The sequence below is a fragment of the Eubalaena glacialis genome, chromosome 19 (assembly GCF_028564815.1).
Source record: "Eubalaena glacialis isolate mEubGla1 chromosome 19, mEubGla1.1.hap2.+ XY, whole genome shotgun sequence".
Taxonomy (NCBI): Eukaryota; Metazoa; Chordata; class Mammalia; order Artiodactyla; family Balaenidae; genus Eubalaena; species Eubalaena glacialis.
In genome coordinates, this window is record NC_083734.1 from 45282905 (window position 1) to 45310225 (window position 27321).

Consider the following 27321-nt stretch of genomic DNA (forward strand, 5'->3'; position numbering starts at 1 on the left):
GGTTGAAAGGATCTCTGTATTAGTTCAGTATCAATGTTCAGGAAATTTATTCCTTTGGACTTTTAAGATGTTAGATACTTTAAGTGTGGAATAATTGAGAAATTTCACGGTGATAAAGGCCTTTTAAAAATGTGTAATTAATGGAATGAGGCAGGAAGTGATATAAGAATGACACCAACGCTGAAGCTCTTAAGATTTCATCAGTCTGTTTAATATTACTTCTTAGTTTTTTGACCTTAATTTTTTCCCAGTTTTAAACGTTTGTACTGTAATGTTTGGGCTTGTGTCTTAACAGAATTGCCATGAGCTTGAAAAGATGGACCTGGAAGAGTGTGTTCAGGTAAGATTGTGGATTTTTACTCAGAAATATAGTATGATAGAAACTTACATAATACGTGCACATCAGAACGTTCAATTCCCTACCCTAGTATAGTGGGGAGCCTGCAGCACTGCTGACTCTCCATTTATTGAGGTGTCCTCCAGGCATACCAGCAGAGGTGCTCATGGTATTTTTGCTAAGGAACTAGGAAAATACATGCCATCAATAAGGTTGCCATTGGAAAGAAAGAAGGCTCAGGCATTTAGACCATAAAGATACTAAGATATTTCCTTAGACCTACAGGGCTATGATGCTAATAAATAATTAAAGGCCCAGCACACTGATAGATATCACTGCCCCTTTTTAGCTTAACTGGACCCTGCGGCCCTTACATCATTAACCCTGGAGACCCAACTCTGTATGGAACCCTGCCCTTTAGGCAGGCAGACTTAGCTTCTTATCAAGAGTTTTTTTTATTACCAATTTGAAGAGCTTTCAGCTTATTAGTTGGCTGGGGAGAAATTTTAAAGAGGGACTCCTAAAAAGAAGATAGAGCAGTGAATTTTTTTAATGGCAAAAATAAAGAAGAGAAGATACTTCAATAACTATAGACGCCAATTTTTCTAAATTACTTGTTATCCGGACACTACTTAGTCCCTATTAGTTCTTATTAAAGTAAAACTTACCCACATCCATCTGTTTCTTGCACATGCCCAAATGTCCTGTGCATCCTTTCCAGTGTTAGTGGACGTGCACACGCCCACCCACTCCAGTCCCCCACCCCTGCCATTTCTTAGCCCCTGTGAAATTATGTGTATTATAACAACAATCTCAGAATTGGAGAGAAATTTGAAAAGAAATGCTGATTTACTCTCCATCCTAAGATAACTATAAAAGACTGTTCTTCCTTCAGAAGTTCTTCCTTACTGAATGTTCATAGTTAACCCAGCAGCCTCTTTCTGCCACCCTTAGGGAAAATAACTGACATGCCAATTATCAATCCTGAGTTATGACATGGCTTATAAAAATATGGGCCAGATATCTAAAAATTTGAGGATGTTCCTTCATTAATTTTTTTCATGGAGCAGTGTCTTCTGATTCACTTCTGTGATGGTTCTAAGGAGGTCAAACAAAGTCCAGTGGGTGGAAGTTATGAGGGAACACATTTTCATTTGTTTCAAAAACAAACAATTTTCGACAGACCTGTTCAAAGATGACTAGATGAGTTTAAGCCCAGCCTGGATAGATTCTCAAAGAACAGGTTCTGGGGCTTCCCTGGTGGCGCAGTGGTTAAGAATCTGCCTGCCAGTGCAGGGGACACGGGTTCGAGCCCTGGTCTGGGAAGATCCCACATGCTGCAGAGCAGCTAAGACCATGCGCCACAACTGCTGAGCCTGTGCTCTGGAGCCCACGAGCCACAACTACTGAAGCCCGTGCGCCTAGAGCCCGTGCTCAGCAACAAGAGAAGCCGCCGCAATGAGAAGCCCGTGCACCGCAATGAAGAGTAGCCCCCGTTCGCCACAACTAGAGAAAGCCCGCATGCAGCAACAAAGACCCAATGCAGCCAAAAATAAAATAAATGAAATAAATAAATTTATTTTAAAAAAAAAAAAAAGAAGAAGAACAGGTTCTGGTAGCTGATGGGATTTCAACCTTACGATTCTGTTATTTGATGATCGATATCAGGATATCAGTCTAAAATACTAGTGTAGTCAAGAATGAGGTATGACCTATGAGTGTTTTGGAATTATACCTAAAATAAACTTATATGTTTCTTTCAGATAACAGATAGCACATTAATCCAACTCTCTATACACTGTCCTCGACTTCAAGTATTGGTGAGTTTGACTGTGGAAGTTTTATGTATCTATTGGATTTAATCAAAACCCAGCTCTTACTTTCATCTTGGTGCCTGGCTACCATTTGGGGAAAGCATATTTCTCCAAATTGTCAACTTACAGAGGACCAAGGGAGGACCTGTGTGAAGGGAGAAACTGAGGTAGAAACTGGAAAAGTTAAACATTTTCTGTATCAATGCTTGGAGATTGAAAACTCACATGGAGAGTATGAGTTCTCGCTCCCACATGAATTACATTCCAGCCTGAACAGTGCTTAAATTTCCAGACATCCAGGAGATGAGATGGCCTGAAATACGGTTTGCTTCACATTGGGACCAAGTGTTCCTATAAAATAGAACCAATCAAGGCTTTACTAGGGGTCGTTCTCTGCTACTGCTTCCAGTAACACTGTGGGAAAGCATTCTGGTTGACTGTTCTGTACCTAGGCTTATTTTTGGTGTTTTGTGGCACATTAAACTATGTTTCGGTCGAGGGTTCTGAGTTTCGCATGGAGGAACCAGGGATTTAAGGAAAACTCGTAAAGTGAAGAGGTGACCACATCTTACAGCTGTAAGAGTCATCTTAGGTTAATTAACTATTTGGGCATGCCCCTGCACCAGGTATTCGATATTTAGTCCAAATTCCAGAAAATTTTTTACAGGAAAAGCTTGAGCCCCACTTGTCCCTGTAGAGAAGAAAAGTATCAATAATTTGTGTGTGGAGAGCGTGGGGGGAGATATTTTGTTTATCAACTATTTCACAGTCATTATAGGAATTCACAAAATATATTTAGAATCACACAGAGAAATGTTGATCATTGATTGTCAAAAGCAGAACCCCAGCAACTCTAGTATGCATTCTTTATTTCACCACATGGCTCCAGTGATGGCTCCATATACTTCAGACTCAAACCAGAAAATTCTCCTTTTTGGTTGCACACAGGCCTCTGGGTAGAAGAATGCCATTAAATATTTCAGTGTCCTTCCTTCCTCTATTTGGCTGCAGAGTCTGTCTCACTGTGAGCTGATCACAGACGATGGAATTCGTCACCTGGGGAATGGGGCCTGCGCCCATGACCAGCTGGAGGTGATTGAACTGGACAACTGCCCCCTAATTACAGATGCATCCCTGGAGCACTTGAAGAGCTGTCACAGCCTTGAGCGGATAGAACTCTATGACTGCCAGCAAATCACACGGGCTGGAATCAAGAGACTCAGGGTAAAGATGGTGGCATCACCCTCCAGCTCTAGTGTTCTCAGCACCCTTTCCTTCTTTCTTTATTTTTTCCCTCCATTTCCTTTTTTTAGATTTAGATTCCTGTGATTATTTATATTTATGTGGACATTCAGCAAAGAGAAAAAAAGATGGAGAGCAAACCTAAGGGTAGATAGTTCTTACCTGTTGTTCCAGATATTTAGTAGGAAAATACCCACTGAAGGGACGAAAAGTAGATCTCCTCCCAGCAGAGTCTCTCTAATAACATGCCCAGAGTCAAAAAAGCACATGCCAGATTTTGGTTCTAAAGGAAAAAAAGGAGTAACATAAAGAAAATATTTAGTTAAATGGGATTTAAAATTTTAATTTGTATTTCCTTTCATATCAAACTGTTTTGCTGGGGTTCATATTTTTTTAAGGCAACAAATGGATCACGTAGTTTTTTACCTTTTCCTTTTGCCCCATCCTTCATAATAGAGAGACCCATGTATAGCCAAATGACTAAAAGACAGATTGCCAGCAAGGAGCTTATAAAAGACTGGATGAATCTATATGTTGGATTATTCAGCTCAACAGACATTTATTGGAACATCTGCTTGACGCCTGTTGTGGGAAAGGCACTGTGTTAATTTGGCCCTTACAATCAACCTTTAAAATTATCCATGTTGGCCTTATGGCATCTGAGTGCATAAAGGAGCAGCACACTTTATCTTGAGTTCCAGTTGACCTCAGTTCCACCTCTCCCTTCAGACCTGGAGGACTGAGAACATAACTGCCATGGGGAGGCCTTGTACCCATAGCTCTTCAACACCAAAAGAGGGGGAGAGCCACAGGTCAACCAGCGCATCTTCTGTGGCCTATGTACATTAGGGTTTTTGGACCTGCCTGGCTGTCAGGAGTCTCTTCCACCTCTGAATCCTCAAGAGTCACTTAGCACTTTGACACTCTAATTTAGCTATTTATGTGCATGTCTAGACTATAAGTCCCCTAAAAGTAGGATCTCCATCTTGACCATCTTTGCAGCCCTTTTACATAACTAGCACAGTGCCTTGAACATAGTAGGAATTTAGAAACTATGTTGTAAAAATTAGAAGCATGTTGTTAAAAGAGGATAATGAGGTTTTTTTAAATATCAGAAGAAACATTGTCCATAATGGCTTGGAAAAAATTAAGTTTTTAAGCGTATATAATTTCTTCCAGCTCTGGGAACACCTTTGGGACAGGTTAAGAGATTAGCATGAATTTTTTCCCCAGTTTTATTATTATGGAAGCAGTTACTAAAGTTATGTGAGCTGATTTGGTCTTTTAGAATAACGTGGGATGGTACACAGTAGAACCCAGGTCTCTCAACATCCCGTCTGTGCTCAGCCTCTGCCCCTGCCCTGCCCTCATGTACACTCAGTCCCTCAGTGGTTTTTCTGAAAAGCAACATTGCTCTTTCTGTTTAAGCCCTCTCTCTTAGTAATGTTTCTGTCTTGTTTCAGACCCATTTACCCAATATTAAAGTCCACGCCTACTTCGCACCTGTCACTCCACCCCCATCAGTAGGGGGCAGCAGACAGCGCTTCTGCAGATGCTGCATCATCCTATGACAATGGAGGTGGTCAACCTTGGTGAACTGAGTATTTAATGACACTTCTAGAGTTACCATGGATCTCCATTGGAAGCGACCCCAGTGTTCCGGGCAAAGGTTACAAAGTGAGGGCAGCGTCCAGATCCCCAGAGCCACACATACATACGCATACCCACTCTCACCCCCACCCACTCTGTCTCTGTGACCAGGGGATTGGGTTTGTGCTGGCTTTATCATGTGGATTGGTAAAACTTAACCATTCCTGTTGGATGTGCCCAGAAGAAAATCATAAGCAAGGTAGATGGAAGGGGGCATTCCAGCAAACCCAGTGTTACTGCTACTGTGGTTTCTTTATTTTGTTAAGGGGTTTCTTTGGCAGTTTTGGAACAGCAGCTGCAGTCCTCCAGGGTCAAGGAAAGCATAGAAAAACAATACATGTTGTATCCAGGGACCAGAGAGAAAATTTCTTTGCATCCTATAAATGGTAGCCATCCATTGTAAGATGACTACAGAGCTTCTGTGCTTCCTTGTTCCCATGCCAACATGCTGAGCATGCTCACAAAGAAGGCTTGTCCATTCCTCCTCCTGTGTTTTAGTATTTGGCCCAGAGGTTTCCTAAATGGTTGCATTGAAATCGCTGTGGTCCAAAAGTGATGACGTATTCACTCAAATTGTCACTTTCTGTAGCACACTGTGTACCTGTCTTTCATTCTGTGTTGCTGCCTCCTGCACTCTTGCTCAGTCTGTCATCTGTGCATAGTCTGCTTACTCACACTCAGTTGTTACTCCTTTGCTGTTGTTATGTTTACAGTTTGCATTTTGGATGATTAGTGGGGGTTACCAAACATTTTTAAAAGAGACATTATCAATAAATATTTTTTAAATTCTAAATTTTACCATTAGGGGACCCTGCCTGAATCTTTGCCAGTCTGAAGGGAAGCTATAACAAAAGCAAGAAAAATTATGAGAAGAAATTGAGCTACGACTATTTTGATGAAAACAAACTTTGCCTTTTGGTTTCTGTTATATCTTGTGATAAATGATAATATGCATGATACGCCCAGTATTCCCCCTGCACATTTTTCCTTCCATCTAACTTAATAAGGAGAGAGAAATGCATTATTAGGAAAGGGTGGAATGGCAAATCCCAAAACTGAACCTGAAAGCTGCCGCCACCCAAGCTCAGATGTGTTGTGTATTCACCGAAATCTAGGTGTGATCAGTGGCATCTAAGATTTGTGTCTCTGAGGTTTGTTCTGCTTTAGCAGGAATGCTGCCAGAGGAGTTGTGCAGTTGAGCCAGGTAGTTTCTCTTTTCTTCCCCCATTTCAGCCTATCAGGGGTTCAAGAATGACCCTTTCACAGCTGGTCAACTGTATGTCAGTGTTGATGGTATCATATCTAATGTTGGAGCCTCAAAGGACCAGAACCTGTCAGCCATATCTCTCTTGTGCTCCAGAGTTTCTGTGAATGAAATACTATAGTAGCCAGGTGAAGGCATTGGGGCAGCAGAAAGAGAACATGGGAGAGGAAGTAGGGGGTTCAGTGTCTCTTCCCAGCCTGGTCACCAGAGCTGAGGGTGGGGAATTTAGTGCCCATGACTCAGAGTCAAAGAAGAAGCTCCCCCCACCAAAAAAAAGAAAAAAGAAAAATCATGGAGGATGAGGGAAATAAAATGAGTTTCTGAAGTACGAGAAGTAGACTTCTAAACATCAAGGTTAGAGACCTTGTGTGATTTTTAGTAAGGTGGCTTTTTGTCTTTTAGGACATTAATGTGCAGTCCACTATAATCTTAGGTCATCTTCTGCATGATCCAGGCTGTTACCAGGCTTGTTTTAATGCTGTAGGTGCTGGTTCTACCAGCATATGTAAGAATAAAGTGTGATTTGTTTTTCCACAAGCAATCAGTTGAAAAGGTCCTAGGAATCTGTACTATCCACCATTATTTAGCACTTAATTTATTTTAAATCCCATTTTATTATTGTGCCCTTTTAAGCTCAGATTATGTGTGTTTTTCATTTCCCTTCCCTTATCCTCTTTTCAGATTACCATATAAGGAATATACTTTTTAAAGTGAGACCCACTCTCCTGGCTATACCCCACATATACAGATACACACATGTGCACACACACTTCCAGATGTGGTTGATAATATTCAGATCCCTGGGTCCTCACTCAAACAAAACTAAAAAGAAGAATATTTAGGGGGCAGCTGCTCTAATGTACAAGTTTTTTTAAAAAAAAAAAAAACAGTGTCTGAACAAAACCCTGATTTATTAGTGAGTGTGGATTCGAATTTCCCAATAGTTGAAGCTCTTGAGGTACTTCTTTATTTAAAAAACCTTATTCACCAGTACATGAAGGTCTTGGAAATGGTGTTTCTGTTCTCAAAGAGTGTACCCATGTGCAGGTCCATGTGGAGGCGAGCCCTGCCTGTCTGGGCCAAGAACAGAGTCAAGTGAGGGAATAAAGGCCCTGGAGTGTGCAGCACTGGCATGTATGTGGTCAGGCAGGAACCTTGTTCCTTTCTGAAGAAAACTTCTGGCCCATCAAGCTTGGAAGGACATGTATTTTTTATGCCAGTCTAAAACCTATGTCAGCTGATGAAATGTACCAGGACTTCGAGAACACAGAACGTGGTAAGTTTTGGTCAGGTGGAAGGGCCCTGCCATCTGAACATAGTATTTCCTGTCTCATCTTCAGGGACACTGTTGAAAATCCAGTAAGGCTTTACAGATGTAGGAAAAACTCTTCCTTAGGAAAAACTTATTGGTCCATTTGTCTGACTCCAGAGCCACTCCACAATATGCCTTCAATAATAAAAAAAATACAGAGTGAACGGAGAGAAGAGATTTGGGATAAGTAAGAAGGTGCCCTCAAAGTTATTATACATCCGGATCATCTCTTTTCTAAGCAGCCTTTTCCCCTTATATTTTTTAGCATCATCAGTATCTTTTATATCTTCATTGGCCCCATCAAGGTGATGATTCCGGCTTTTTTTTTTTTTTTTTTGCATTGACTTCTCCCATGTCCTTCCTATACCCATCCTTGCCCTCTATTTTGAAAGCTTCCATCTCACTCCCAACAATGCTGCTAATTTATTCTCGTGTCTTCAGTTTAGCTTCCTCTTTGGATCCTTGTCCTGATCTGGGCAAACTATCCTGGGCAGCCTTGAATTCAGTAACTGTCATGTAACTCAGGCCAGTTTTCACTGGGTGATCTTTGTTGTTTGCTTACTGAGTTTGAAATCAAACTGTTAGATATGAGGAATAAGAGAATCTGCCTTCATCCTTTTTCCAATATCTGGAATGTGAAAGCACATCATGCTTTATGTAAAAAAATGTTTTCTCCTCCTGTCCTGCTCTTTAGTGGATATAAAAGTATTAAGTGGTTTTTATAAATTTCCACATCCATTAAGTTGATTTAGCAGACATATAAGTCAGAAATTTTTCATATTCCTTATATCACATGTTAGAGGGCAACCTGGTAAATATTTTTATGATGCTTTATTTTGAGCTTTCCAAACTGTTTGAATGGTTCAGTATAGCTACAATGCTATATAGCAGTCAAGTTCTTTTATTTCTTCTAATTGCCTTGTAAAATGCATTGTTACTGGTCTGATAACCCACTAATGCCATGGGGGGGCTAAACAAAGTATGAGTTGGAACCTGTCTTGGTTTGAAGTTGTTAAGAAGTGTGAGAGTGTCCCTGGAAAGAAGAGGTGGTTTCCTGCCTGCCTGTGGGCAGCATATCCTTGGTGACTGTATTGTTTAGAGGGGAGGAACACTTGATCATTTAATGTTTATTGAAAGTCAGATTGCTTATGACAGTTGCCACTAGTGAGGGAGGAAGGGTTTAAAGAAAATTGGACTGTTCTGCTTTTTCCCTCCTTGTGTGCATGATTTAAGGTTAGATTTCTATCCTTGTTGTGCATCCTGGCTGACAGACTCTTTCAGTGGTATGCTGTGATCTTCCGGAACATTTTATACAAAGATTGCCTTCTCTATCTGCCCACCAGTTCTAGGATTTTTAACCACCTCAAACCCAGGCGATGTGAATTAGTCAGGTCTTGTCTGAGAAGACATGTAGGATGTTTCATTGGAGGTCTTGAGGCAGAACCCTCCCGCTTACAATGATCTTGGACCAAAGAACGCTAAAGTGTCAGGAGGGTGAGGGGAATTAATAGTCTCAGCCTCTCCTCACCTTTATTTCTATCATAAATTTTAATTGGAAGATTGGAAGATACAGAAAGCTGTATACAACCATGTCGATAGGGTATAATTAACCCAGGTAATTTGGGAATAAAATTTGGCTTGTATTTGCTATATCCAGATGCCCAGACTTAACATCTTGGTTCTCCAGCAAAGAACATGCTGCTCTAACCTTGCCCTCTCACTTGGGACAAACTTTCTACCTACCAGAAACTACCATTTGAGGCAAGTGAGTCTTCTGTGTGAAGGGCTTCTGCAGCACAGCACCCCCGTGCCCTCCCAAGGCAAGTCTACCTATTTTGCCCATCTTTATTCTTAAGAACATCAGTTCTGCATCTCTGAACCCTTTGATCCTTTGGAAAGTCAGTAAGAACTTCTCAGCTGAGTCTGAGTGAATCTTTGGAGCCCAAGAGAGTTAACCTTAATTTTCAGCAGAGAAAAAAATTGTTGGACAAACTCACGTGTGTGTTAAGAAAATTCCATAATGCACTTCCTCCGTCTCTGCCTTCTATGTTTGTTGAGTAACCCCTTAGTAGAGGTTGTTTCACAGGTGTTGAGACTCAGTGCTTCCTCAGCCAGGGTAGTTCACTGCCCTTTTAGGAAAAAGAACCATGAACAACCAAAACTATATCAATTGACCCTGTTTATTTTCTGTGTTTTTCAGTGTCTTGTTTTGAAGAATTGGGGTGGGGAAATGGTAGTTGACATTCAAAGTAGAGGAGAGAATCAGTTCTGGAACTGGGGTACTTTGCTTCAGGTACAAGCATCTGTCCTGAATATGTAGAAACAGCTGCCTCACATGTGAGTAGGTTTACTTTCCTCTCCACGTAATGAACTCCATGCCCTTCTTAGTGGCAAGGAGGGCTTCTACTTTCTACACACGTAACCAGTGTCATCCAGATGGGGATTGGCACCACTGAACACCACCAATGCTTCCCATCGGCTTCTGGGCATGATTTTCACCAGGGCAAGAGCAAGTAGGCAGTAAATGAGAATCCCCACCCCAGGGAGAGATAAGAGAAGAGAGGTGTTCAGACACATACCTATTCTCTTCTGCCATATCCCCAAGAACCCAGGGAAATGTCTGAAGTGATTTTTTCTTTTTTTTAATTAAAGTGGATGAAGAAAGATTGACCCCACTAAGTTTTAGCTTGTCCCTGTCTCTTATACTACGTGTTGTTATTCATTCAAATCTGTACTACACTGCTGCTCACATACATGTATGTGTTTCTTACCTTAGCCTAACCCTTCTCAACCCCTGAAGTCATTATTCTATTTTGTGTTTTCTTTTTTTATGGCACTAGCGAATGAGAACCTAAAGTCTTAGAAAATCCTAACTTGAAAAGGAGTCTCTAACTGGCATGGTTTGATTAATTACTTTACCTTTTCCCCCTAAAGACTTGAATGATTTTCTTCCCTAGTGCTATATAATAGATCTGTAATAAGTGAAACCTTTGCTGCTACTTTTCTGGGTTTACATCAGTTTTTTCCTTCCCTTAAAAATAATTTCTTATCTGTGCTTCTCTGATGACTGTTAATTTCTAATAAGTACAGGAAGAGGTGAACCTGAGATTTCTTCTCTTACTCCCCTCCTCAACCTACCCCCAAATTATACACTAACCTCTAACATATATAAGATCCATGAGATGGGGCTCATCATAAGATGCTTGTGGGGTTTTTTTCTCATCATGCTGCAGCTCTCAGAGCTGGCCCCTGAGGATCTGTGACTACCCAGTCCGAAGGGTTACTACAGGGAGAGAAAGGCTTTCTTAATTTTGCCTTTCTCCATTCCTGTTTTATGATCACCCTTCAGATGCCTCCCATTCTGGCTGCCTCCTTTTTCCTCCCAGGAGTTGCTTCCAAGTAACCTGCCTCGGTCATTTCCCAACTGCTCTCCTCACCTTTGCCCACCTTCCAGTGACCCTGAGAGCACAGACCTGAGAGCCGGGGCCTGTGCAGAGCTCAGAGAACTGTGAGGACGACCCCTGCCTTTCAGACTCTACTTGGGGACAGAGATGGGTAAATGGTGCTGTGGGAGAAATTTTTATCTTCAAACCAGGCTGTTTCGCCCTTTGCACTGCCCCGCCTCCATCCCCACTCCCCTGAGGAAGGGGTAAAATGCAGAGGATGGTTGACTAGCAGGGTCTGATCCCCAACATTGCTGTCTGGCCTAAGCCTTGTCCAGCCATTCGGCCTGCTGTGGCGTGAGAGCTTCAGTGTGTGGGAGCTGCCGCTTGCTTGTTTCTCCACCAGGCCTGCCCCAACACTTAGCCGGTCCCTGGGGCCAACACAGTTCCCTACATGGTGACTTAACACCAGCCTCCATTAGCTGTCCAAGCGACTGTGTTTCCACCCAATACTTTTGGCGCTTGAGGATGGGGGGAGGGAGGGAGGGTTATTTAAAACAAATAAAATCCAAGGTGGCAGTAGAGGATTCCTTTTGCTTTAAAAATCTTTGGACTAAAAAAATAAAAAAATTTAAAAAAATGTTTTTTTATATATGAATATATAAAGTAAATTGTTATGTAACTATTATTGTTTCCTGTATGTTCTAATTTTTGGTTTATGATGTAATTAAAGGAAATAAGCTGTGAAGACTTTTCATTTTACTGCGGAAATAGCCTGACTTGGAGCTGTGATTCTTAACTTCCTTGAACCCTTGATCTGTAAAGGCTCCTGAGGCTGAATGAAGGGGCTTCTTTTTGGCATCTTTATTTTTTTTAATGTCCTTTAGTTAGTACCCTTTATTTATTTATTAATTGTTTAATCTTTATTTAGTACCTTTTCAATAACCTTTATTTAATACCCTACACTCCACTTGCTTCTAAGAAAAACAAAAGACATAATATAAATCAGAGTTTCTAAAAAACTTTTGTCTTAATTAATTTGATAATAACAATTCAACCTGAGTCCCTTGTCTGTGCAAAGCATTGCCCTTACCTGGACTAGGAAGGGGTGAGGGAGTGGTGTAATGGTTAAACAAACTCACTCCACGTGACCTTGGCCAGTTAACCCCTCTATCTCAGTTCTTTGTTGGTAAAGTGGGGATAACAGTACCTGCTTTAGAGTTGTGAAGATTAAAAGTGATAAGAGTGGCACATAGTAAACGCTCACATGTTACCTGCTTTTATTCGCTTCATTTCAGTATATTTCAGTATCTAGTCTGTGCCAGAGGCTCCTAGGTTGAGAGATGCACAAAGGCTAATGCCTTTGGTCCCTATCCTTTTGGTGGAGATGAGCAGTGGAGCCAAATCAGCAACCTCGATTTAAATCTCAGGGTATCTGCCGTGCCCTGAAACACCTTTGGGGAACCCTGTGGAATCATAGGGCTCACTCGAAATCCTCTCATCCTGCGTGAGTTAAATGCCTAATCTGGATTGGTCATCTGGGGCCAGCGGGGTCCCACGGTCCCTTCCAGGGGTGCAAGCAGGTGCCTGCTTCCTTGTCCATATTGAGGCAGCCTTGGCTTTTGAGGGAGGCAAGTTGGAGGTCTTTGAACTTCAATAAGCAGACTTTCCCTTCCCCTGTCCCTTAATCCTGTTAATTCAGCCAGTGTAGAGCCTTCCTCCTTCCTACCTTCCCTAGCCAGAGGCCACCAGGTTTAGGACTCAACAAAGATGATCAGTAAATGATAAATGGGGTAAATGATTAATAATGACATCTTGGCCTATCTCCCAGTCCGTGCAAATGGGTTTTCTCTTTTCAGTATGTTTGAAATTTTCCATAATAAAAATTTTGAGGGAAGGGGATGAAAAAAGAGGAGTGGAATAAAATATGGCCCAAAATCACTTATCTTTTTTAAAAGTACTTTAATATAAAGTTGGTTTTCTACACAGAAAAATACACAGAGAAAATCACTTTCAGGTAGATTATAGGCCTAAAAGTGAAAGACAAAATTAAAGTTTGAACTTTGAAAAACATTCATAGGAAATTATATTTACCTTAATATAGGGAAAGATTTGTTAAGACCTAAAAATTAAAAGATTAATTTTAATTCAACTACATTTCTTAAATAAACAATAATAAAGCCCTATAGCCTCATTGTTCAAGAATAGCTATAGTAATTCCCAAGTCTCTAGAACTGAAGTTTTAAATAAGCAGAGCGATTTAATAGTTGAATAATCTTTTGGAGGCTTTAGTGATTAGTTTTTGCCCAAACTAATTGGGAAAAGAATCCAGTCTGATTTATTTATTTCTATCTCTGTCCCAGACTCCGTCCCTTGCCCTGGTCTGTAAGTTTAAGCAGGGGACATATCCCCAAGAGGACCATAACACCAAGAGAATTGGACAACACACTGAATACATATATCTTTACTTTTAAAGGGGATGAATTAAATTTTAAATAAACATGAATTAATGCACTCGGTTCAGCAGCACTGCTTGGGGCAAAAGCTCCTTATCCACATTGCCAGGGGTTTTGCCTCACAGGCTTGGCCAGCTCAGCTCAGCAGGGAAGGCTGTGTCTCAGGGGTTCCAACAACTTGCTGTTGAGCAGAAAGAAGTGTGAGCCTGGGGGCTGCCTGTCTCCTCCCCAGGGGCAGGACACATGACGATTTGGCTCTTCACCTGAAGCCTGGTGAAGCAGGTGAGGATTTTTAACCAGGCTTCTGGTGAGCACAGGACCCCAGAGAACCAAGGCTGGCACCAGTCTCCTCCTCTTGCAGCAGGGCACCCCTGGGCCTAGGTCAGAACCAGGTAGTAGCCATCTGGATTCTGCACTGAAAGCAGTAAAAGAGAGAAAGGGCACCACCGGGATGAGATGGGCCCCAACCACCACTAACTACTGTGCTGCTCCTAAACCTCCAAGCAGCCTGCCGTGCCTCTGCCACACCCAAGTGTTCTTCCAGCCCCACCCTGGATCCAGCTCTTTAGGAAGCCTCCCTGGGTACTGGAGCACAGAGGAGGGATAGAGGGCAGGCATCTGAATAACCAGGACCACAAGCCAGCTGATCAGAAGTGCTCTGCTCCAGGTGGCGTCCAGCAAGCACCTGCCCTTCTGACTTGTATGACGGGGGTGGGGGGGCGGGAAGAGGGGTAGGGGCCTTTCCTTCCCTTCTGATAAACTCCCTGAAACTAGGGCGTGTCTCCCTCATGAGAATGCATGTATTCAGTTACTTCTTCCTGAGCGATAAATGGCTGTCTCTTAGCTGTATGGCCCTGTCCCTTTGACACAAAACTGGTGCTGAGCAGATGTTTACCCCTTGATTGGGACACAGCACCCGCAACACACCTTCAAGGAACCTTTTCATCTCATTTAGGAGGCAGAATAAACAATCTTACCCTTTCTAGGGCCTGCGAGACACACGCTTCTCCCTCTAAAAGCCCTACCTTTCTTCACCACAGCCACAAAGTACGACTCATCCTCAAGATTCTGAACCACCTGCAAGGGGAGAGGGGTCACTAAGACGATTCTGTTCTTAGAACCAAACGGAATAAGCTAGGGCAGGGAGGGGGAGACTGGGCCTGATGTTGGAAGAATGATCCAGGCCTTTGTGGGACCTTGCAGGGAACCGCTGCCGATTTACCTGGTCACTGAGGAGAATGAGGATGCCCCCAGGGCCCTGGTGGAAGAGCCGGTGGATCTGATTGGCTGGGAGGGCCAGCAGTTCAGCCAGTTTCCCCATGAGCTCTACAGCACTGAGTTCATCCAGAGAGATCTCTTGATAAAAGCCTGGGGGTGTGGGCAGCACAGGGGCAGGAGTCAGTGGGAGTGCGGCCCAGAGGGAGCCCCAGATATCAGGAGAAAGGAGAAGACAAGGCGACAGGCTCATTGGGAGGGCCCGGGTCAGGGGAGAAGGAGTAGAGAAGGAAAAAAACTTCCGAATCCACTTCACTTTCACCTCCTATTCCTCACCTTTGGGGAGGCCTAGGCTGAGAGGAACCCCCAGTTTAAAGAAGAGATGGGAGACCGTATGATAGAGTGACAGGACCAGATGGAGTCAGAGTGTAGAGCATGGAGGAGTAAACCCAGGGGGTCATCCTGGAAGGAGAGGACTAGTCATGGAAGATGAGAATGCCAAGGGCACCCTGGGTCCCAGGAATGGTGGAGCATCACCCTTTCCCCAGGCCAGAAGAGGTTTCATGCAACCAACCACACCTGAGTTTCTTGTCTTCTGAAGAGGCCAGAACCTCACCTGAGTCAGGGTTCTTAGGAACCTCGTTCTCTTGCCTGGAGGCCTCCTGAGCGACATATAAGGTCAGCCGGTGACGGATGGGCCTGGGCCAGGAAAATAGTCTACATTCATACCTGAACTAACAGGTTCCAGTTTTAGCCCCCATCCCTGGGAGAAACCCTGCGTCCTCCCAGGTCTCTAGGGATAGGGGTCACCAAACTTTTCTTAGGTATTTAGTGAATGCTGGACCCTAGGGGAGAGAAGATGAGAAAAATCCATCTCTGTCCCCAGAAATTGAGTGATGCAGATGGGATGGCCACAGAAAGAAGTCACAGGACTTTTTGGGCTTTTAAGCCCAATTCTGCTAGCCTTGCTTGCTCTGTGACCTCAGGCAGGTCGCTGTCCTTTGGGCCTGAGTTTCTTCCTTTGTAAAAAGAAGTGGGGCTAAGTGGTCTTTCAGGTGCCTTTGGCTTGAACAGTCTATGAAACATGAGTGTCAGCTGAGTTGGTAAGTGCCACTACAGTGGGAAGGGGACCCTGGTTGGCAGTGCCCAGCACCTGGCTCTTAGAGTATTGAAAAGGCGGATCCCGTCGGCAGCTCCACATATCTGGATAAGGTCCTGGCGGGTAAGCTTCAGCAGATCAGTGCCTGCAAAGTCAGACAGGACTAGATTAGGGGAAGAGAGCCCGGGGATCAAGGGTGGCAAGGGATACAATCCAACGTTAGTCTACAAATAGCCCTGGTATGCCCAGACATGGGAGCCAGACTTGGATTCAAATCCCACCTCTGCCACTTGCTAGCTGTGTGTCCTTGGGTAAGTTATTTAACCTCTCTGAGCCCTGTCCTCAGGGATAGTGTATAAATTGTATGGGATAATACACGAGAAGAGAGCCTAGCAGCATAGTGTGCTTGCCAACTCTTAGTTCTACATAGAAGTTAGTTGAAGGGCACACAGCAAGCCAGGACAGAGACAGGCTTCCTGCCCGAGTGTCTGCCCTCAGTCCCCTACAAGTCAGGTCCCTACCAGACCCCAGCCTCACCAGTGAAATTGGCCAGCGACCGACAGTAGTTGGAGAACCGGTGCCGATGCAACCACTGCTGTGTCTCTAGGATGGAGGCTCCAGGGTTCAGATCCTGAGGTATAAAGAGAGCGGTCCAGATAACACCGTGGACCCACGGACTGAGAACAAGGTGGAGGGGAAACATGGCCCCTGCCCTTGGAGGTCCCAAGTCTGAGAGGGGAGGCTCATCCTGCCGTAGGGAAGTGCCCAGCGTCATCCGCGAACCATTTGGCTATCTGTGGCCATACCACATCTGCCCACCAGGGGGCAGGACCACCCTATTCTGGAGAGTGAGATGAACCTGCTGAGAAGGCTTTGCAATAGGGGGTGTGGGAGTGTGGAAAGGGAAGACTCACTTGAGCTGGGCTGCCCCCCAAGGTGTCCAAGGCGAATGGTGGTGAGGAGCAGAGCCTGTGGGGAGCAGGGAGTCAGGCTCAGGGAAGCAGGGCAGCCAGTCTCCTGCCCCCCTCATCCTTCCCCAGGCCTGTCCCGGTGTCACCCACGTGTTCTCCAGAAGCTGCCTCAGCTGCACCCTCAGGCCTGCCCCTCCCCCGCTGCCTAGGCTGAGGGGCTCTTCTCTTCATTCTCACCCCCAAGGGCTGACAGAAGGTGCTCGTCCTGCCTCACCTCTCTGGGGCCAGGAGCTTGCAGGAGTTGGGGGAGGTCAGAGCAAGAGGGCTCAGAGGTGGGTGGGGTCCCGAACTGGGCTCTGGCCACGGTGAACACTGCAGGTAGACAAACAGCGAGGTTAGCCTGGACATTCGGGCGGGGGGATGGGGGGGGCAGTGGTGGCTGTTGGCCTGCCTTAGGCCAAACTTGGCCCCTGCCCCAGGAGTCCCTGACAAGTAGATCAAGTTTCCACACAAAGAAGAGAGTAAACTAGCCTGCAGCTCTGTTTGGGGGATTTGGGGAAGGCTTCCTGGAAGAGCTACAGCAGGAAGGGAGATGCTCCAGGCAGAGGGAGCAGAAGGGAGGGGCGGCCACGGCAGGGCAAGGAGAGGCAGCCTGCAAGGCGTCAGCTCCCCGGAGTCTTGAACAACAGGCAGTGCGGTTTGTCCTCGCGGGAAACAGGTGGAATCACTGGGAGGCTGTGATGATCCTGGAGCAGTCGCAGCCCCTGAGGCCTCAGTTTCCCAGCGTGTACAACGAGGATCTTTTCTCCAGACCTCCCCTCCCGCCCCCGCACCCAGCACACACACCTCCATGAAGACTGTGCTCTCACAGGCGGTCTGATACTTGTCTCTCTCATGCACGGGCTGTTTCTCAATCTTCTCCCGGTCAGTTTTCAGTTTCCGGTCAGCTCCTTTGGGCTACAGGAAGGTGACAAGGAAACCTCAGAGGCCCTCTTTACCTGCCCACTTCTCATTACAGGAGGGGCTCTGAGAAAGAGACCAAGCCCCATCCCTCTGTGCACGGAGAATGAAACAGTCCCAAAGAGGGGAACCGCAGGCTGAGGGTCCGCCGCAAAGCAGAGCCAGATCCACACAGCCAGCAAGGCAGGGTGACAGACCTGAGAGGGAGGGGACAGGGCCCCCGTGCTGCATGTACCTTAAACACCTTGATGAGGCAGCCAGCTGAATGCAGGTGCTCCGGCGAAAGCTCCTTGTCACTGGGCTTGAAAGTGTCGATCTGAAGGCGGAAGGGAACGCCTTTCTCTCCACCTTTTTTCCTGGGAGTGAACTCAGTGCTGATGCAGTGAACCTGAGGTGGAAAAGAAGGGTGACTCCAGGTCCCACCCACATTCAAGGGATCTCACCTGAAACCTGTTACCTGTCTGTCACCTGTCAGCCATTAATCACAGCAACTTCCCACCCCCAACCAGTGTCTATTCTTAAAGCATAACTTTTTTTTTTAAGAGGAACAATTTTTTCCAGCTTTACTGAGATATATTTGACATATAACATTGTGTATGTTTAAGGTTTGCAGTGTGTTGATATGATACATTTATATATTGGAAAATGATTACCACCCACCATAGCATTAGCTGCTAACACCTCCACCACAGAAACACCCCATCACATAATTAACCTTTTTTTGGTGGTGAGATCATTTAAGATCTACTTTCTTCTTAAAATATAACTTTATTAGGTCTTTTCCCTTGTTCAAAATCCCTCAGCAGCTACCCAAGGTTATGAGATGAGAAGCAAAGTCCCTGACCCTGGCTGGCATTCAAGCATCAAGCTTTTCTGCTCGGCTGCTCTCTCTCCCCCATCAATGAATCCACTGACCTACCCACCCAGCCTAATCATCACCTCAATACACCTGCATAGCTTTTCCTTTACCGGGAAAGCTCTCCCTGCTCACATCTGAGCCAATACATCCCATTCCAGAGTAGGGTTGCCAGTTAAGATACAGGATGCCCAGTTAAATCTGAATTTCTGATAAGAAACAAATAATTTTTTAGTATCAGTATGTCCCAAGTATTGCATGGGACATACTGATACTAAAAAAAAAAAGAAAGAAAGAAAATTCTTTATCTAAAATTCAAATTTAACTGAGTGTCCCGTATTTTTTTTGCTAAATCTAGCAGCCTACTCCAGGAAGCCTTCCTGACCTGCACACCCACTATAGCCCTCCCAAAATCTTGTGGAGAACAGCTAAAGGTAGGGAAGCTGAGGCTCACAGAGATTATGTGACCTGGGCAAGGTCCACGCCAGGAAGTGGTGGAACTGAAATTGTGCCACATCCACCTGACTCCTAGTCCAGATGCTTAGACTATAGTGGTCACTCAAAAAAGGGACTTGCAGGTGAGTTTTGACAATATTGTTTGATTATAAAAGGAAATCTTTCAACATAGAAAATATGAAGAACACTGAAAAAGTATAAAGAAGAATACAAGCATTTCCCATCACCCCACCTCTCAGAGATAGTACTGTTAACATTCAAGTATTGTTTCTTCCTATCTTTTCTCTGGGCAAGGAAAAAAACCCCCACAACTTTTGTATACACACACGCTTTTATTTTTACAAAATAGAAATCAAACTTTAAATACAAGTCTGTATTCTGCCTTTACTTATGGGAAAGCAGTTTCTCTTGTCATGAAATATTTCTCAGAGACATCATTTTAATGGCTACACAATTTCCATTATAAACCTGTACTAAACACTTATTTCAAAGTCAATCCTCTTCTGATGGACATTTTGATTATTTTAAATCTTTTAATATAAAAAACGACACTGGCATGAATAGCTGGTAAATATATCTCTGGGTACTTATTGAACACTGCGATAGGATACATTTCTTGAAGCGGAACTACTGGGTAAATGAGTATGAACATTAAATTTAATAAAATTTGCCCACGTGCCACATACCTACAGAATGGGTGCACCATTTGCATTCTCAGGATATGAGGTTGTCTGTTTCTCCAAATCTTACCAATAACAGTTTTTTAAAAGTCTTTGCCAGTTATATATATATATATATATATATATATATATATATATATAATTTTTATTAGCATTATTAGCATTTTATATAATACATTATATGTCATATGTGGCAACTATTTTTCCCAGTTGATGTCTCCTTTTAATTTTGCCTGTGTATTGCAGACTGTAACTTTTTATGAAGCTAAATTCTGTCCTATGTTTTGTAATTTCTTCCTTTGCCTTAATGTTTAACAAGTCCTTGCCTTTGGTGAGATTTGATCAACATTTATGCATCTTTTTTTCCTCAAGGTGTTTCTGGAAGTGGTTCATTCTTATCACGCCCCCCACCACCACCCAAACTCACCTTCCTTTCCCACCTAGGCTGCTGCCACCCACATCTGACCTCCAGCCTCCTCCCTGTCCCAGCTTCAGACTCACCTGCAGAAAGAGGGAGGTCCTCTTGGTCGGGTCCCAATAAAACTCCACCGTGTTGAGTTGTGAGGGTAGCACTTGGGGTTCTATCACCCCCACGGACAGTGGCACATCTGCAGGCACAGGGTTGCAGGCAGGGAGTCGGGCTCAGCCCTCCCCATCCACAAGGGCCTCTAAGACAGAAAGCAGCCCTAAAGGGTCCCTGGTCCCTCCCCATTCACCTATGTCCAGGATGCGGTCCCCAGGCCGGCTCCACCTCCACCCATCCAGCTGCTGCTGCTCTGTGTACTGCAGGCGCCGGTCGTGGAAAACCACACGCACCACACTCTGCGGGCACAGGAGGGCGCCTGGGCATTTGGGAACCAGTTCCCACACCTGGGGCAGGCCAACCTTTCCAGCCTCTCCCCCACCTTGCTTCCCACCCTCCAGGGGCAGAAGGACTTAGAATCACTAGATCCGCGTCCAGATGCCACCTGCCACTCACAAGCTGTGAAACTGAGGAAGTAACCTAGAGCCTCAGTTTCCTCATCTGTAAAATGGAGGAGTTAAGCCCTTCCCACTCGTAGTCACTCTACCCGTTTCTTTTCTTTGCTGCAGTTATCAGTTTGTGATTTGTAAATCAATTTGTGATTGCATATATTAATAATCTGTGTAATTACATGTTTGTCTCACTCAGTAGAATGCAAGCCCCCTGAGGAAGGAAACTGCATCTGTCTCTTTACCCCTGAATCTCTAGCTCATCAAACAGTTTCTGGCAAAGAATGGGAGCTAAATACTTTTTTTTTTTTTTTTGAGAAAGAAGGAATCACGTGTGTGAATAATGCTATGTAAATGTATTTCTAAATCCTGGTTCTGCTACTTACTGGCTCTGTGTCCTTGAGAAAATACTTAACCTCACTGTGCCTGTTTCCTCAACAATTCCTGCCCATCACTGAGCTGTTGTGAAGGTCGAATTGAAAGGTGGACTTGAGAGGGTTCTACTTGACAATGACATCACAGTGATGACATTGGCTTCCTGCCCAGAGGGATAGTCATAGCCAGCTTTTGCCAGTTCTGGAAGGGATGCACCTACCTTCAGCAGCCGGGGCCCCTGGGTGGCATCGCCCAGTTTGGGGTTGCAGAGCATCCTCACCTCATAGGACTGGCCTGGGAGAGATTAAGGGGATGTGTGAGTCCCACTCTGAGGGGCAGAGATGCTGCCTGCCACCCCCAGCCTGCCCTGGGCCCAGCCTCCAGAGCTTGCTGCCTCACTAGCCCCTCTCCTTCCCCAGGCCCAGCTCACCCTGGTTCAGGTAGGTGAGGGTCTCCTCCTGCTGCTTCACAGCTGGCGAGGTAGCTGCACAGAGCACGTACTGGAAGGCGGGGCAGGGCGGTTCCGCACGGGGGATGTTGGGCAGCTCTTCCTGCTTCAGGTAGGGCAAGGGCAAGGCCTCCCTGCCAGGGAGAGGAGGGCACTGCTGGCTTTCTGCCCTGTCCACCCCATCCTCTAAGAGGCTTTGACTCTTTCTGCCAGGTTCTCCCTTCAGGGAGCCCACAGTTTGCTGTAGCAGGGGGCCTAAGGGGCCCCTATTCAGCTCCTCTGGCCTCCAGCAGACCTCCCTTAAGGTACAAATTCCAGATACTACCAAACATTTGCAAGCATCTGCTATCAATTACTTGTTTGCACCCTCAGGGCTTGCCTGACACCCAGTGAATGCCCACCACAAGTGTCCTGAGTGGGTGGGTGGTCAGGATGTTTTGAGATGTCCTGGGACCCACTGAACTCCAGGTACATTTGACCACTTCCCCACCCCCAAAGGAAGGCAAGAGCAGGAGGCCCATAACCTTTGGCTTGAAACAGATGGTCCATCTCACCTCCGAGCAGGGCCTTCCTCAGGGACTGTGGGAAGGGGATGTGGCCCTTACCTGAGCAAGCTGCTTGGTGGCCCGGGGTACAGTTCCCCAGGGCTGGGCCACAGGTGCTCCGGCTGGCTGTGCCAAAACAGCATCTTGGAAAAAGAGCAGGACCAGCTGTGTCACAGAAATCTCAGGACTGGGTTGGGCTGGACCCACTGGGCCATCCACCCAGGGCCTCGGGCTTTATATACAAGAGCATAGCCCCAAAAGGGTGGGGCAAGGCCTCAGCCGCTTATTGGCTGAGCAACCAGGGCTCTAGGAAACACAGGACCTATTAGGCAGCCCAAGCTGGGGGGAATCAAGAAATGGCATCCCTAGGGCTCCCCACCAATCATTAACTCAAAGGGGAAATGGTGGTGCAGCAAAACAAGTCACCGGGACGGACATCCACTGCCCCACCATTCCCCCAGAGGCCCAGAACAACGAGGGGGACCCTCAGGCTAAAAGATGGGCCCCAGATCCATAAGCCATGTAGAGACCTGGAGACCCACGGGCCCAGACCCCTCAGAGGACCCCATGGAGGGGGGGGGTGGAGCCTGACCACTCCAGGGGATGGAAAGAGCGACAAACAACATCACATGGACCGACAAAGGGCCTTTGCTCCCCCTGGCCTCCCTCCTTGTCTCTACCCCACCCCATACACACAGGTGCAGTGATGGCCTGACACCCGTCCTGTCGCTGGGGGCTACCTGGCTAGGGGACTGGAGTTTACAGAACATAGTCCAGCTTGCTGTGGAAACAACTCGGGGGTGGTGCTGGGAGGGAGAGCGTGCCTGTGAGGAGGAGGGGTGGGCCCGGGAGAGCCCCCCTCCCAGGGAGGTGGAAGGAGAGGAGCTGCAGCTGGGCTGGTTTCTCTGCCCCTCCTCTGCCCTGGGGCTTGCGGTGCACTGTGTTTATGGACAAATACAGTCTGCCTGGGGCACGGCCCCCTTCCCCAGGCTCAGCCCCTGTTGTCACTGTACACAGTCAGCTCAGGGGGCCCCCTGCCCCCTCCCCCCACTACTGTGTTGGGTGTAAATAGATAAGGGCCTTGCAGAGAGCACAGACGGGGCTCTAAAGATGTGGCTTGACCTCATGTGAACCTAACTATCTAGGCTTTGTGATTCTGGGGGCCCTTCCTTGCGGGGAGAGGGAAAACCAAAGAGTATGCCCACACACACAATGGGCAGGGTACCTCCAGGTACCTTGGCCCTTGGTCTTCTCTCATGAAGCCAGACAAAAGGAGAAAAAGGGGATGGGAACCTTCCTGACAATGGGGGCCAAAGAAACCTGAGTCCCCAAGATCTGCAGTAAGACCCCCAAGACTTCAAGACTCACCCGTTGCCCAAAGCTGGATCCAAGGTCAGGAGGCCCCCCATGGGACCCTGCAAGGTTGGACAGAGCAAGATCCCAGGAAGGCCAGGGGAAGGGGAGTAGGAGGGGTCCAGAGGGAGGGCTTGGCCCTGGCCTAGGGGGAGCAGGATGTAAGGGTGGCAGTGGGGCAGAGGGGATGAGCAGGTGGAGGGGGAGGCTTGTTATGCTTCCTATGGAGGATGGAGGTGGAAAAGGTGGAGGCTGGCGCGGGCCCCCTTCGAGGACACCAGTGGAGGGGACCCCAGCTCCGTAAGCCAGTCCCACCCCCTACACCGCCCCCCAGCATGTCCTCTACCTCCAAAGCTGTCTGTACCCTCCCCCTGCCCCCTCTGAGTGCCCCCTCTCCCCTACTCATTTTTTGTTTTTAATATTTATTTATTTATTTGGCTGCCCCGGGTCTTAGTTGCGGCATGCGAACTCTTACTTGCGGCACGTGCGTGGGATCTAGTTCCCTGACCAGGGATCGAAGCCGGGCCTGCTGCACTGGGATCTCGGAATCTTAGCCACTGGACCACCAGGGAAGTCCCACCTCTCCCTTACTCTTGCTGCTACTCCCTCCTTCCGCCCATCTCAGAGTCTCTGGGCTTCTGTCCCCAAAGAGATGTTGCTGGGCCTGTTGCTGGTTTTCCTTGGCTCTGTCTCTCCAAGGAAAGAAGCCAGCCTTGAGGCAGACAGAACCTGGTCACTCCGAGCCCCCACCAGACCCATTCGCCGTACCTCCTGGGCCAGCACAGCACAGGGTATAAACAGCCCATCCTCAGGCCCAGAGAGGCCTCAGGAAATTTCTGGTCCAGGCTCCCCACTCTCAGAGGAGTCTCAGGCTCTGGGTGGTCTGAGGCCCCCACGAGGCAGGGACACATTTCTGAACCTACTTTCCTCATCGGTAAAATAGGAGCAAGGCCTCCCTCCCACTCAGTGTGGCAGTGAGGATCCAAGGAACTTCTGTGGAGTTGCATCTTATCCCAGTGTTTAACCCTCAGGAGCTTCCCTTGGGGTAGCGAGGGACACCACTAAGGACCCCAGTCTCCTTGGCGGTGTCCCTCGCTAGTTCCGGGGGTACAGATATGACTGTCCCAGAAACTTCCCCCGACACAGATGAATTTCATACCCCAAATGCTCTATCATTTTCTAGGCCATGGCATAACATGATCCTAATAATACCCTTGGGGTTCCCTAAGCCAAGGAAGTAACTTTTTGTCTGTCAAAATTGCTGAGAAATAAGTCAGTGTCCTTCTCCTCTAACCAAAATGTATTGTTTCGTTTTGTCTTCTATCCCAGGCAACATTCCGACCTGGAGAGTTGGAGAGTGAAGCCTACCACTCCCTCAGAGAAACAGAGGCTAAGGGGAGTGTTCCTCATTCATTCATTCATTCAACAAAATGTTATGAGTGCCTACCGTGTACCAGGCTCTCTCTCCCTCCCTCCCTCACACTAGTGTGTGCGACCTGGGGCAGGGTACCTGGGTGGGTGGAATCCTAACCTATCCAGGGCTCAGGCACCGCTGTTACCCCTACATCGGTCAAATGGTCAAAAGGTCTGGGCACTGAGTTCCAGGGAAATGATTTTTATTTTTTTATCTTTTTTAAATTGGAGTATAATTGCTTTACAATGTTATGTTAGTTTCTGCTGTACAATGAAGTGAATCAGCTACTATATGTATACATATATCCCCTCCCTCCTGGATCTCCCTCCCACCCCACCCCCGGCCCTTCCCACCCATCTAGGTCATCACAGAGCTCCGAGCTGGGCTCCCTGTGCTATACAGCAGGTTCCCACTAGCTATCTATTTTACACATGGTAGTGTATACATGTCAATCCTAATCTCCCAATTCGTCCCGCCCTCCCCTTCCCTAAAAGGAATGGATGAGAGCACGATTTTTCCGACACACATGCACACACGCAGGAAGCTGGCAATACCACATGGCAATCCCTGTGTGCTCTGTGTGTCTGTGTACACGAATGCCCCCACCCTAGGAGGGTGGTCCTTTTTTCCAGCAAACTGTCTCTGAGGCTTCTGGGTGTGCAGCTCCACAGGGCACCACGCTAAACAGCACTCCCCTAGAGCTCGAGGATGCACAGGCCTGGCTCTAAGTCTCCAATCTTTTATTCCTGAGAGTCCCTCTCACCACCAGTAAGTCTCACCTTGGAAAGGTACTCTGTTCACGCTTCAAACTTACTGCCTCCTTCTTAAAACCCTTCCTGCAACCCAGCCAGTTGGCATTTATGTTCCCCATGTCCCTCCTCTGCCCTTCACCAAATTCCTTCACAGCAGTCGTCTGATGTGCAGTTTATTCTTAATGTACTTTGTCTAATGTTTGTTTTCCCATCAGAGTGGAAGCCCCTTGAGGACAGGGACTAAGAGGTAAACATACCTCTAGATAGACCCTGAGTGCAAGTGCAACTAGGTGGATTTAGGCAAGTAACTTAACATTTCTGAGCTTCGTGCTGCAACTATAAAAAGGGGATGGTGGGAACCTCTACCCCACAGGGCTGGGTAATAATGAATGAGATAACAATTGAGCCCTCAGTAAATGTAGGTGTCTTTTTCTCTACATATCTCCAGTGCCTAGTACATCATACAGGTTTACTTATTTAACACTTAAAAGTGTAGGTTTATTTATATAACACTTATACATGTAGAGGGTCTGCTTATTTAGCAAACAGTTCTTCAGTGCTCAGTATGACTCCAGAGTGCTTTTCAGTCTATCTTCTAAGACAGTTGCTATTTTTTTTCTATTATTCTATTATCACCGCCCCCCTCATTATACAGATGGTGAAACTGAGGCTCCGAGAGGTTAAGTAACTATCTCAAGGTCACACAGCTAAGAGAAGACACAGCCAGGGTTTGAACCCAGGCCACCGGGTTACCGTTCTTGCTCCTCATGACTGTACTATGACCACTCTGCCGGACAAATGTGTGTGGAATTCTGAAATTAACCAGGCAACAGTCCAACCTGGGGAGCTGGAGAATGAGGTCTACCACCCCTCCCCCAAAGAAAGAGGGGCTGATGGGGGGCAGTGTTCATCGTTCATGCATTCATTTATTTAACAGCTCCCAAAGAAGTATCAGACCCCGGAGCCTGGATGGCAGGGACCCCTGGCCTTTCTGAGCTTCGGCCTCTTCAACTGCAAAATGGGGAAAAATACTTTCTGTTCCAGTCCTGGGCTGTGAGCCCTGAGGATGAGTAAATATGAATGACAGTGGCTGGACTGCTGTGGTTTTGATAGATGGGGGTGGGGGGGGTATTAATAATGGCAGGACGAGCAGGAATGGCTATGACTTGACAATTCCCTTGGGATGAGCAGCAGTGGAGGCTGCAGGAGGGAATTCCCTGGCGGTCCAGTGGTTAGGACTCTGCGCTTTTACTGCCGAGGTCCCGGGTTCAATCCCTGGTCGGGGAAATAAGATCCCACAAGCCGCGTGGCAAAAAAAAAAGGCATTGCAGGCAAGGGAAGCAACTTTTCAGGGGTGTGCGATCCTCCAGGTCCCACTGCACGTTACAACCACCCCTTGAAGTAAGAAGGTCCCCAATTACAGTCTATGCAATTTGTCCAAGGTTATTAGCTAGTGAGGGTGGGCTGGAACCTGAGTCACCTCACTGCCATGCACCCAGACCAAGACACAGGACTCCTTCCAGGCCATCCCTGCAATGAAGCCTTTGGCCAGAAGACCCTGAGCCCACTACTCTGGCTCTGTTTCCATGTGGCTGCCCTTGGGAGCCAGAGGGATCTTCCTAAGGCACAGGAATGACCATACCATAATCACTCTCAGCGCTATTCTCAAGCTGGGCTATGGAAACACCTGGGTAACCACGCCCATCTTCCAGGGCATCTGTGGCACACCACAGTTAGTGCTTAAAATCATTTTTTGGTAGGAAAACCAACATAGATATTCTTGGACTCAAACGCAAGGCTTGCACAAACATTTAATATAGAGACATG

The 27321-nt window shown here is 46.5% G+C and overlaps 2 protein-coding genes across 6 annotated transcripts in view; one reads left to right on the forward strand and one right to left on the reverse strand.

Moving 5' to 3' along the window:
• Nucleotides 1-11529, forward strand: part of FBXL20 (F-box and leucine rich repeat protein 20) — a 114909-nt gene extending 103380 nt beyond the window's left edge. For 2 of the 4 annotated variants that reach the window (XM_061174857.1, XM_061174858.1), the window contains 4 exons: nt 296-340; nt 2101-2157; nt 3163-3375; nt 4857-7317. In XM_061174857.1, coding sequence (XP_061030840.1) covers nt 296-340; nt 2101-2157; nt 3163-3375; nt 4857-4964 — 423 coding nt within the window. In that variant the 3' untranslated portion in view covers nt 4965-7317. Of the gene's footprint in view, nt 1-295; nt 341-2100; nt 2158-3162; nt 3376-4856; nt 7318-7354; nt 8266-9276 lie in introns of those variants that run through there. The other 2 variants (XR_009698191.1, XR_009698190.1) reach the window with 2 other exon arrangements.
• Nucleotides 11530-13081: 1552 nt separating this feature from the next.
• LOC133079390 (transcription factor CP2-like protein 1) lies at nt 13082-22174 on the reverse strand. Of its 2 annotated transcripts, XR_009698179.1 has the most exons (16): nt 22036-22174; nt 21413-21564; nt 21203-21276; nt 20352-20457; nt 20137-20243; nt 17879-18031; nt 17530-17640; nt 16958-17055; nt 16687-16741; nt 16310-16403; nt 15827-15917; nt 15290-15372; nt 14681-14826; nt 14484-14535; nt 13722-13873; nt 13082-13639 (listed from the first exon to the last, which is right to left on the reverse strand). XR_009698179.1 is itself a non-coding variant. In XM_061174789.1 (15 exons), the coding sequence occupies exons 1-15, from the start codon at nt 22116-22118 to the stop codon at nt 13836-13838; spliced, it is 1443 nt and encodes a 480-aa protein (XP_061030772.1). In that variant the 5' UTR covers nt 22119-22174; the 3' UTR covers nt 13083-13835. The 2 variants fall into 2 exon arrangements, 1 of the variants encoding a protein (XP_061030772.1); XM_061174789.1 differs by having other exon boundaries at nt 13083-13873.
• Between the last annotated feature and the right edge of the window lie 5147 nt (nt 22175-27321).

Bases quoted from the DNA above. Each gene is read 5' to 3' on its own strand.
- LOC133079390 (XM_061174789.1), bottom strand. From the start codon at position 22,118: ATGCTGTTTTGGCACAGCCAGCCGGAGCACCTGTGGCCCAGCCCTGGG. The intron at 16,404-16,686 runs GTGAGTCTTCCC...TTTATACCTCAG, and splicing joins TGGGGGGCAGCCCAGCTCAA to GATCTGAACCCTGGAGCCTC. The intron at 15,373-15,826 runs GTGCTGGGCACT...TTCCTGGCCCAG, and splicing joins TTCAATACTCTAAGAGCCAG to GCCCATCCGTCACCGGCTGA.